Source organism: Hyaena hyaena, unplaced genomic scaffold, assembly GCF_003009895.1.
Source record: "Hyaena hyaena isolate Hyena2069 unplaced genomic scaffold, ASM300989v1 scaffold_464, whole genome shotgun sequence".
Taxonomy (NCBI): Eukaryota; Metazoa; Chordata; class Mammalia; order Carnivora; family Hyaenidae; genus Hyaena; species Hyaena hyaena.
In genome coordinates, this window is record NW_024081096.1 from 257719 (window position 1) to 270355 (window position 12637).

Genomic DNA, 12637 nt, shown 5'->3' on the forward strand with positions numbered 1-12637 from the left:
TGATGCATAAATGAATAGAGAATATCAACAAAGAGAAACTAAAAAAAAGGACCAAACTGTGAGCTGAAGAATAACTGAAAATTTTACTAGAGGGATTCAACAGAGACTTGACCAGACATAATGATCAAACGCAAAAACAAATGAGACTACGTCAAACTTTAAAAATTCTAAAGAACACAATAACAGAGTGAAAAGGCAACCTATGAAATGAGAGAAAATATCAGTAAAGCATATTATCTCATAAGGGGTTAACATCCAGGATATATAAAGAACTCCTACAACTCAACTACAGCAAAAATCCAGTTAAAAAATGGGCAATGGACTTCAACAGGCAGTTCTGTAAAGAAAATATATAAATGACCAACAACAATATGAAAAAATGCTCAATCATTAGGGAAATGCAAATCAAACCATAAAACATCAGCTTATACCCATTAGGATGTCTACTATCAAAAGAACAGAAAATAAACAAATGTTGGTAAAGATGTGGAGAAACTGAAATCCTTGTGTACTGGTGGTGGAAATGTAAAATGGTGCAGCCATTGTAAAAAACATTACGGAGATTCCTCAAAAAATTAAAAATAGAATTACCATATGACTCAGTAATTGCACCTCTGGTTATATATCAAGATAACTGAAAGCAGGGATGCCTGGGTGGTTCAGTTGGTTGAGCATCTGACTATGGATTTCGGCTCAGGTCATGATCTCATGGTTCATGAGTTCGAGCCCCACATCAGGCTCTACACCGATAGTGAGGAGCCTGTTGGGATTCTCTCTCTCCCCCTCTCTGTACCTCCCCTGCTTGCACTCTTTCTCTCTTTCTCAAAAATAAACTTTAAAAAAATGAACTGAAAGCAGAATCTCAGAGATTACTCATAGTAGCTAAAAGGTAGAATAACTCAAATGTCCATCAGATGAATGGTTAATGGCATATTTATTCAGTGGAATATTATGCAGTTTAAAAAGGAAGGAAATCCTGTTACATGCTACAACATGGATGAACCTCAAGGACATTTTGGTAAGTGAAAGATATATATATCAGTTACATAGGCAGATACCATATGATTCCACATATGAAGTATCTAAAATACTCAAATTAATATAAATAGAAATTAGAAAGGTGGTTGCCAAGGGCTAGGGGCAAGGGGAATTAGTGTTTTGTGGTTATAAGGTTTCAGTTTTGCAAGATGAAAAAGTTCTAGAGATCTATTATATACAAAGTGAAAATACTTTAGAACTACTTAACTGTATACTTGAAAATAGTTAAGATGGTACTGACATAAAGAGAGACATGTAGATCAATGAAATAGAATTAAAGAGCTCAGAAGGAAACCTTGACGTATATGGTGAAATGATTTTTGCCAAGAGTGTCAAGACCATTCAGTGTGGAACAGATAGTCTTTTCTACTAGCAGCATTGGGAAAACTGGATATCCACACTCAAGAGAGTGAAGCTCGGCTCTAATATACAAAAATTGGATCAAAATGGATCAAAGACTTAAAGCTAAAAGAAAACAGAATAGTTTTAGGCCACAGAATCTGACAATGATTCCCTGGATATGACACCAAAAACACAGGCAACAAAAGTTAAAAAAAAAAAAAAAAAAAAGTGAACTATATAAAAAGTTAAAATCTGCAAGATACTTTCGGAGTGCCTGAGTGGCTCAGTCAATTAAGTATCTGACTTCAGCTCAAGTCATGATCTTGTGTTTGGTGGGTTCCAGCCACATGTCAGGCTCCGTGCTAACAGCATGGAGCATGGAGCCTGCTTCAGATTCTGTGTCTCCCTCTCCCTCTGTCCCTCCCTGCCCCCTCTCAAAAATAAACAGACATTTAAAAAAAAACACTTTCCATAAAGTAAAAAGGCAACCAACCCACAGAATGGGAGAAAATATTTGTAAATTATCTGATAAGGAGTTAATATCCAAATACACAGAGAATTCCTAAAAATTAAAAAAACAGTCTGACTCAAAAGTTGGCAAAGAACTTGAAGACATTTTTCCAATGAAGATACATAGATGGCCAATAAGCACTTATTTTAAAAAGCTCAACAACACTAATTAATAGGGAATTGCAAATCAAAGCATTGAGATATCCTCTCCCATTGAGTAGGATAGCTACCATCAAAAAAACCAAAAACCAAAAAACAGAAAATAGCAAGTGGTGGTGAGGATTTACACCCTTGTGTTCTGCTGACGGGAATATAAAATGGTACAGCCATGGTACAGCATCTGTGGAAAACAACATAGCAGTTGTTCAAAAAATTACCATAGGACCTAGCAATTCCACTTCTGGGTATATATCCAAAAGAATTTCAAGCAAAGTCTGAAAGATATTTGCATTCTCATGATCATTATAATTGTTATTCACAATAGTAAAAGGTGGAAGTAACCCAAGTGTACATCAACAAACGAATGAATAAGCAAAATGTGATATATACATACAACGGAATACTTTTCAGCCAATAAGAAAAAAAGGAAATTCTGACACATGGTACAACATAGAAGAACCTGGTGAACATTATGCCAAGTGAAATAAAGACAGTAGCAAAAATATAAATATAGTATGATTCCAGGAGGTAGTTAGAATAGTCAAACTCATAGAAGCAGAGACTAGAATCATGATTGTTAGCAGTTGGTGAGAGGATGGAATAGGAAGTTATTGTTTAATGTGCATAAGGTCTCAGTTTTGCAAGATGAAAAAGTTATGGGGATAATTAAAGGTGATGGTTGCACAACATTATGAAAATATTTAATACCACCAAACTATACATTTAAAGACAGTTACAGAGGTGCTTGGGTGGCTCAGTCGGTTAAGTGTCCAAATTTGGCTCAGGTCATGATCTCATGGTTCGTGGGTTCAAGCCCCCGTCCAGCTCTGTGCTGACTACCAGCGCAGAGCCTGGAGCCTGCTTCGGATTCTGTGCCTCCCTCTCTCTCTGACCCTCCCCTACTCACACTGCCTCTCTCTCTTTCTCTCTCTCTCTCAGAAATAAATAAAACTTTTAAAAAACTAGCCTTTAAAAGTAAATAAAAAATAAAGATAGTTATGATGGTAAATTTTATGTTATATGCATTTTATCAAAATTTTTAAAAATTGGAAAAAGATTAAATCGAAACTAAAGATAAAATAAACCATTAGGTAAACTGTTTGTCTTTCTAAAAAAGTCAAACTTCATTTGTGTTAAAGATTCATAGAGCTGAAATGCCTTCAAAGGTGGCTAATGCAATATCCCTCATTTCACAGATGAGGAAAACTGAGGATGAGAGATATTACGTGACTTACAGAAAATTTCACTACTTTAGGAATTCATTGACAAATCTGAGACTAGCTTTCAACCCTTTAAGCTCCACATTCTACACTGTATCTAGTATATCTACTTAAAATTTTATGTGCGTGTATGAATTTATTTATGTCAAATCTCTGTATCCTCATAATTTATGATATGTCCGAGATTGTTTTGAAGAAAAAAAAAGTGGTGATTTTTGTTACTCCGTAAGACGACTTCGGTTAACAAAAGAAAATGCATATGAAACCTACAATATAATTAGCCATATAATCACTTTTTTTCCTGATTTTGTCAAATGATTTTTTTTCAATAAATAATCTGCCTTTGCTATTGAAATCTGGTCTGCATTCCCACCACTTATCCTATACTACACAACAACCCATATACACATCACAAAATTCAAAATCCATAACATTCATTTTACTCAAATTTGGATCCCCAAATGTTAAACACTGCCATCTTTTCCAATCTGAGCAGCATGACTAAAAGACTTTGAAGCTTAGCCAAATTTGCTTTCAGTAATAAATATTAGGATCAAGTTTGACTCCAGCAACTAACACTAAAGGGAAAATATCTTAGGGAAATAACTGTACTATAAAATAAAGATTTTAAGACCTAAGAGGACTGGGACTTCTTCATAAGAAGCACTCTGCTCGGAGCGCCTGGGTGGTTCAGTTGGTTGAGCATCTGATTCTTGATACCTGCTTAGGTCATGATATCATGGTTTGTGAGACTGAGCCCTGAGTTGGGTTCTGTGCTGACAGTGTGAAGGCTGCTTGGGATTCCCTCTCCTTCTCTCTCTGCCTCTCCCCCACTTGTGCACACACGCTCTCTCTCAAAATAAACATTAAAAAAATTTTTTTTAATTTTTTGCTCTCCCAATATACCAATTGTATACTATACATTTCTTAAAGATATGTATTATATCATAAAGATGAGATTTGATTTTGCCTTATTTACCCTGAATGTCTTATATGTCCTTATAGATCTCTACTTAATTCTCTGTATCATACATAGACAGTACAATCTCGAAGCAGGCTCTCTTCTTCACACCTACAGAGCAGGGATTTCTTCAGACCAAAAAAATGAGTAATGACATGCACACAAAGAGAAAGGCATAAAGTCGCATGTCCTGAAAAGCAATGCTTAGAACATTGATCATATGCTTAGAATACATATTCAATGCTTAGAATACAATGATCATAACTCATCTGTACAGCTATGCCATTAAAGAACTAAAACAATTTATATTAATTTAAGCTCAGAATACAAAAGGTGTATTTTGTGTTTTACCTGGATATTGCAGCTTTTTCCATTATTTCCTGCTGAATGAGCCCAGATGGTTCAATGACATCCAATATGATTATACTCCACAACTTGTCTGATTTTGGCCTTTGCAACACAGCAGATTCATCTTCCACATGTCTCAGCCAAAACTCAAGTGTTTCTTTAGGAAAGTGATTGGCTTCAGATATGAGGTCCAGAGTTATACGATGTTGGTCTTTCTCCACAGAACTGTAAGGTTTAACCTGCCCAAGTGTGCCAGCAATTATGGGCAGAATGGAGAAGCCTTCAGAAACATCTAATACATAGAACGGTTCAGGGATGCTCTCTTCAGAATTACTCTGTCCACTTCCACAGCTCATCTCATTATTCTGACACTGAGTATCCATGGCCTGACACAGTTTCTCTGGAGTCAATGAAGACAACACTTTTCTCATTGCCATTTTAAAGCTTTCATGATAGAGGTTGTTATTAAGCAAGGCAATTTCTGTGGATTCCAATATACATATCTGCTCCATAGCATCTGGTTTACTGGTCTGAAGGTTAGCCAGGGCACTGCAGAGTTCAGCCTCACTTCCTAAAGAGAACAAGTCTTTATCCTTGCTAAAATTTTTTCCAACATCCATTTCCTGTTCTGAACTGAAAACACTGATATTCTGGATTCTTAAGTAACAATCTTGACAAGACACTTCCATCATCACCTGGTCCCCAGGTTTTATCCAGTAGTCTCCACAAAACAGTAAGAAAGAAAAAAATTGTAATTAATATATTTATAAGCCTACGAATCATACAAATACCTCCACCTTTCCCCATTTTGAAATTACTAAAGGAAAGATTACATTTATTGATTTAATAGAATTAAGTGAATTCATCTATTCATTTCCTACAAAAAAACTAGAAAAAATCCCTCCAGCTTTACTTAGTGAAGTTAAGTTTGAAGATTCAATGAACTAATGGCATAAGAGATTCAAGAGCTCCATTATTGGACCCCAACTATTAGTTTTATAGTTCCTTTACTGCAATCACTAGGTATCATCATGTCCCCATATTATGGGGTGGGGGAAGGACTACAGGAGACACTCAATCCTCTTCAGTAATGAAGTGAATAACAAAGATAAATAAAAGTCAGGAATCACTACCAAATCTCACTTTAGCTTAAAGGGTCATTCTTTTCTCTAAGAGCAATTTCCAAAAGAACAAGGCAGCATTCAATAGAACCATATCAGTGATATTTCTAACTGTAAATATTTAAACACTCTTCCATGTTTAGGAATTTGATAATATAAGGAAGGATTAAGTCTTACAATAAGGACTATATCATGCTCTTATCCATGAACTTTCAAACTTGGTAAAATTTTAAAATGTAAATGTATAATCACAATTTCTTCTAATCAGTGTTCAGAGCTGGTTGAAAATACAAGTTATTCTTTTGTTTATACATTTAAAATGCCCTTTCCCTAAGAAGAATTAAAATTTATAAAGCCCATCTGTCTAAATTACTATAAGAAAGTTAGAATAAACAAAAATAACACATGAAAAGATGCACAACATCACTAATCATCAGGGCAATGCAAATCAAAACCACAGTGAGATATAACCTCACACCTGTCAGAATAGCTAAAGTCAAAACCACAGGAAACAAGTGTTGGCAAAGATGTGTACTGTGGGTGGGAATACTGTGGAAAATAGTATGGAGGTTCCTCAATAAATTAAAAATGGAATTACTCCTGCTGGGTATTTATTTAAAGAACACAAACACACTACTTCCAAGGGATATACATACTCCTACGTTTATAACAGCATTATTTACAATAGTCAAGATATGGAAACAGCCCAAGTGAACACTGACAGATGAATGGATAAAGAAGATATGGAATAGAAGAGAGGTGGGTAGGGGGATGGGTTAAATAGGTGATGGGGATTAAGGAATACACTTGGTGTGATGAACACAGGGCAATGTATGGAGGTGTTGAATCACTATAGTATACACTTGAAACTAGTATTACATTGTATGTTAACTAACTGGAACTTAAAAACTTAGAAAAAAAGATGTGGTATATACATACAATAGAGTATTATTCAGCCATAAAAAAAGAATGAAATCTTGCCATTTGCAACAATGTGGCTGGATCTAGAGAGTATACTGTTTCATGAAATAAGTCAGTCAGAGACAGACAGATACCATATGATTCCATTCATACATGGAATTTAAATAACAAATGAACAAAGGATAAAAAGGATAAAAAGAGACAAACCAAAAAACAGCCTCTTAACTCTAGAGAACAAACTTATTACCAGAGGGGAGGGAGGTGGACGGATGGGTAAAATAGGTGATGAGAATTAAGAATATATTTATGATGGGGATGCCTGGATGGCTCGGTGGGTTAAGCATCTGACTCTTGATCTTGGCTCAGGTCATGATCTCACAATTTCTAAGATCATGCCCTCCATCGGACTCTGCATTAACATCATGAAGCCTGCTTGGTACTCCCTCTCCCTCTCTTTCCTCCCCTCCCCTACTCACATGTACACACACATGCACATAATCTCTTTCTAAATAAATAAATAAACATTAAAAAAAAGAGTGCATTTATGATGAGCATTGAGTAATGTAGAGAATTGCTGAATCACCACATTGATTATCTGAAACTAATATAACACTATATGTTAACTATACTGGAATTATAGTTTTAAAAATAAAATAAATAAACTCAAAGAAAAAAATGCCACTTACTGAGTGCCAGTTGCTATGACAGGCATTTTACATCCATTATTTCTGATAATCCGTACAGCCCTGCAAGGAGGGAGCAGCATCCCATTTTTGTATATCACCTAATAAAAGCTCTGAAACAACCAGCATGGCCAGCCAGGGAGTCCGTAAGTAGCAGTGCCAAGACGTGAATCCAAATTTCCTGACTGACTCCAAAAACACCACACTAGCCACAACACTATACGCATTCCATGACTTTATGGTCTTACCAAATTAAATCCTTGACTAGGAGGCTAAACAGAAAGAGAAACATATCACCTCCCCGTTTAAACCAGAATTTTTCTATGTAATACAACTTATGTGAACTATACTGAAACCCATCAAATTGCTGGCAAAAAGGTTCAATAGAAAAACGTCTTCAACACAGAACTTCTCTACAGGAGCCCATGAATTTATGAGCCCTCTAAAACTGTAAAATTTTGTTTGTATGTGTATGATGCATTTCTATGACCTGTGGCTCCACAGATGCCATCAGATTCTGTAGACAGGAAGTACCCCTGCACTAGTACTGTTCTACTATGTTTATAAAAGGTGCACTAGCATTCTCTTATCTACTGGTAACCAGAGTAAGCAGAGCTGAAGAAATGATTTAATGATAGATATTTTTGAATGGTATGCAGCAGTTGTTTTACTCTCTTTTCTTAACTATGTGTGTGTGTGTGCGTGTGTGTGTGTATAAATTGTTTAAAATTACTTTTTAGGGGCACCTGGTGGATTCAGTCAGTTAAGCACATCTGACTTTGCCTCAGGTCATGATCTTGTGGTTCGTGGGTTTGAGCCCTGCGTCAGGCTCTGTGCTGACAGCCAGCTCAACACCTGGAGCGTGTTTCAGATTCTGTATCTCCCTCTCTCTCTCTCTGACCCTCCCCTGCTCATGCTGTCTCTCTCTCTCTCTGAAATAAATTTAAAAAATTTTAAAAAAAGTTAAATGAAAATAAAATTACTTTTTAAAAAAGCAAGCTTTTAAAAATTTAATCAATCTCCCTTGAGCAGAAACTTCATATTCCACGTAAATTTTTTTATACTGATTGAAATGCTTAGAAGATTAAAGCAACAAGATTAAAAAAAAATTAGACAAGATATACCTGCAAGGTCATTTACGGGGTAGACAGCCTGTTCCCAACATGTTTCCTCACTAGGACTTGTGGATAAACTGTGTTCATCATCAAGCTGGAGCACAAACCAAACCACAACAGCATCTAATATGCCTTCTTTAATCACAGGAACACCAATTTTACCAGATTTTTTAGTTGTGAGACTTTTTAATTCCTGACAAAAATGTAAAAGGGGATGAAAGCAGTTTATATATTTAACATTTGTATGCCCCATGATCACATCACTTTCCATTTCTGTAAGTTCACAGATCTGCCCAGCATCATTCGGGGGAAATCAGTATCTTGACACACATATAGCCACTTAAGGTATACTAGATGAGAAGCTCCAATCTACCACAGTGGAATACTACGGAACTATTAAAAACAAGGTGAGGTGAGGTGGCTCCGTCAGTTGAGCGTATATATGACTTTAGCTCAGGTCATGATCTCACAGTTCGTAAGTTCAAGCCCCTGCATAGGGCTCTGTGCTGACAGCTCTGGAACCTTGTCCCCTTTCTCTCTTGCCCCTCCCCAACTTGCCCATGAGGGCACACACTTTCTCTCTCAAAAATAAGTAAATATTTTTAAAAAAATGAGGCAAATACACATTACTGATGTAGAAGAAAATCCAGGATATATTGTTGAATATCAACTTGTCCTGGTTTGCCCAAGACTGTTCTAGTTTTAGAAATGAAAGACCTGTGTCTTGGGAATCTCTCAATTTTGGGCAAACTGATATGGGTGATCACTCTAATACACATACAATCTAGAGACTTGGATTACTGTTCATTTCAAGGAATAAATGTTAACTTAAAATGGCAGTATAACACTGAGAAATGTCAGAAAGCTCTAGGTTATAACTCTTGCATTCACACCTGCATAATCTGAGGAAAATGAATGTAAACAACAGTTGCCTCATCTGTATAGCCCAAGGATAACTATATTGTAACACTTTGTAAAAGCAATCTAAGAACATGTGAAAGCACCAGACACATTATACATTCCCACCAAACCTCAGGGATTTTCTTCCTTATGTATTTAAAGTAAGTAAATAATTTCAGGAGAAAATACTGGTTACCATTTAATCATTTTCCTTACACACAGTAAGTAGAATCCATGCAAACTCCTAAAATTAAGACTGTTCTATGTAGTACAAAAATTGTAACTAATTTTTTTTTTTTTTTACCTGAAGACTGTTGAAATCTACTGTCATAATTTCAAAGCACTCTGTTAAAGCCAAATATCCTCCAGGAACTCGACTCATCTTTTCAGTTGTATATGGTTCAACTGTCTCTTCTGTATCCACAGAAGAACAAGCTGGACTCTGAAATTTCACATTTGTTGGTAAACAGATCCCAGCAACATCCTTAGTATACACCCTAGTAAGAGGGAAAATGAGAAGAAGAAGGAAGAAAAATGGGATGGCTTAAATTTTTTTTTAGAATTGAGTCCAGAAAACATAAACATAAAAATGACATAAAAAACTTTACTGACAAAGGTCCCTTAAACACAATACATACACAATCACTAACTATAAAGGAAAACAAATGGCAAATAGATCTACATTAAAATTAAGAACTCTGTTCATCCAAAGATACTCAGCTTTAACAAAGTAAAAAGGCACACTGAGTAGAAGCAATTTATAATACAACTACTCAACAAAGGGCTCATATCAAAAAAATTTTAAATTTCTACAAATAAAAGAAAAACAAAAATGGGCAAAAGACTTAAACAGACACTTCACAAAAGAGAATATCTAAATGGCCAATAAGCATACAAAAAGTTACTCAGCTTCATTAGTCACCAGTGAAATGAAGTTAACATACTACACAACCACCAGAATGAGGAAAAGGGAACAGTCAATACCAACTGTTGGTGAAGACACACTAGTATCTATAGAAGTCTAAAACACTATTGGTAGGAGTATAAAATTAGGTTAAGACCACTTTGGAAGACTTTCCTTAGTACCTACTCAAGCTGAAAATACACATTCTAGATTCATTCTTAATACAGGAACCTCAAGGTATGCGACTTTTCTATTTCTGGGAATATACCCAACAGAAATTCATATATACAATCACCAACAGACTGTTCAAGAATGTTTATAGTTGTGCTACTAATAATCAAAGAACTGGATATAATATAAATATTCATCAACAGTAAAATGGGCAAATGTCTTGGTATATTCATACAGTGGCATACCATACATCATTGAGAATGAACAAACTACACACCAGTGAACATGGATACTGAAAAAAGGATAGGCACAAAAAAAAAAAAAAAAAAAAACATTCTGCATGACCCCACCTATATGAAATTCAAAATAGGCAAAATAATCTATGGTGTCAGAAGTCAAAATAGCAGGTTTCTACCTAGGGACTTTGTGGGGTGATGGTAATGTTCTGGACCTTGATCTGAGCATTGGTTATACATGTGTACTGACTTCACGAAAATTCATCAAACCATAAATTTATGGTTTATGCATATGCTATAACAATGTTCTGGTATCAATAAAAATTTACATTGAAAAAAATACTTCACAAATATTTAGCAACACCATTTTATGAAAAAGAAATACTCCAGAGGAGCCCAAGTGGCTCACTTGATTAAGCATCCAACTCTTGGTTTTAGCTTAGGTCATGATCTCAAGGTTGTGAGATCGAACCCTGCATCAAGCACTGAGCTGGGCATGGGGCCTGCTTAAGTTTCTCTCTCTCCCCTTCTCCTCTCTCCTCCCCTGCTTGCACAGGCTCACTCTTGCCTCTATTGCTCTCTCAAAAAAAAAAAAAAAAAACTCCAATCTTCTCTTATCTCCGAAGTATTCATTTAATAGTCTATCTGCCCCTATAAGGTTGAGGTTGAATTGTCTACTTCTAGAAATTATTTTATTATACTCTCAAAAGATGAATCACCAAATGAAACTATGCTGACAGCACAGAACCTGCTTGGGATTCTCTCTCCCTCCCTCTCTCTGTTTCTCCCCCGTGTATGTGCACACACTCTCTCAAAATAAATAAATGAACTTAAAAAAAAAACATACTACAGGCCGCCTGTGTGGTTCATTCAGTTAAGCATCCAACTCTTGAAACTGGTTCAGGTTATAATCTCACACTCATTTATTTTTGAGAGAGAGAGAGCATGTGAACACAAGGGGAGGAGGGGCAGAAAGAGAGGGAAGATCAAAAAGATACTAAGTTTGGGGCACATGAGTGGCTCAGCTTGGGATTCTCCCTCTCCCCCTCTCTGCCCTTCCCCTGTTCACACACTTGCATGTTTTCCCTCTCTCTCTCTCTAAATAATAAATAAAAATTTATTTAAAAAAAATTTTAATGTTTTATTTATTTCTGAGAGAAAGAGAAACAGCGTGAGCAGGGGAGGGTCAGAGAGAGAGGGAGGCACAGAATCTGAAACAGACTCCAGGCTCTGAGCTGGTAGTCAGCACAGAGCCTGACACAGGGCTCAAACCCATGAACCATGAGATAATGACCTGAGCCGAAGTCAGATGCCCAACCGACTGAGCCACCCAGGCACCCCTAAAAGTTTTTTTAAAAAGGATACTAAGTTGTATAAAAATTAATTTTCCACTAAAAAATCGAAAGCTGGTTTTAATTCGAGAGTTCTACTTTAAAAGAAAGTAAGAAAAGGAACCAAGTGGCTCAGTGGGTTGAGCACCAGACTCTTGATTTCGGCTCAGGTCATGATCCTAGGGTCACGAGACCAAGCCCTGTGTTGACCCCAAGTCGGGCTCCATCTTGAGAATGGAGCCCACTTGGGATTCTCTCTTTCTCTCCCTCCCTCTGTCCCTTTTGCACTCACACACTCTATCTCAAATTAAAACTAATAATAATTTTAAAAATTAAATAACTAAAAGTAAGAAAATGGCAAAAAAGGAATTAAGACTGGAATAAACATCATGAATATAAAGGTCACAAAACTACAAATTCTCACCCAAATAAATATTCACTAAATAATCTTTCAAGTACAGTCTACTTAAAATTACTGTTTTCTAATATTTACTACTTAAATAATCACTTACCTATGATGTCTTCTTATTTCTGCACATTCTACTGCTATTCCATATATAATAGCACTTGCTGGTATAACTTTCCCATACTTTTCATAATTACCAGTTTCACCTCTAGTCTAAAAATACAACAATAAAAATTATATTCAGTTATTTGTATGCAAAAATATGTGTGCA

At 36.0% G+C, this 12637-nt stretch overlaps 1 protein-coding gene across 1 annotated transcript in view; it reads right to left on the bottom strand.

Moving 5' to 3' along the window:
• The window catches only part of PRMT9 (protein arginine methyltransferase 9), a 38042-nt gene that overhangs the window by 11466 nt on the left and 13939 nt on the right, over window positions 1-12637 (bottom strand). Inside the window, exons 6-9 of the mRNA XM_039253768.1 lie at window positions 12473-12579; window positions 9623-9815; window positions 8428-8611; window positions 4582-5299 (exon numbers count right to left, since the gene is read on the bottom strand). Coding sequence (XP_039109699.1) covers window positions 4582-5299; window positions 8428-8611; window positions 9623-9815; window positions 12473-12579 — 1202 coding nt within the window. The remainder of the gene's footprint in view (window positions 1-4581; window positions 5300-8427; window positions 8612-9622; window positions 9816-12472; window positions 12580-12637) is intronic.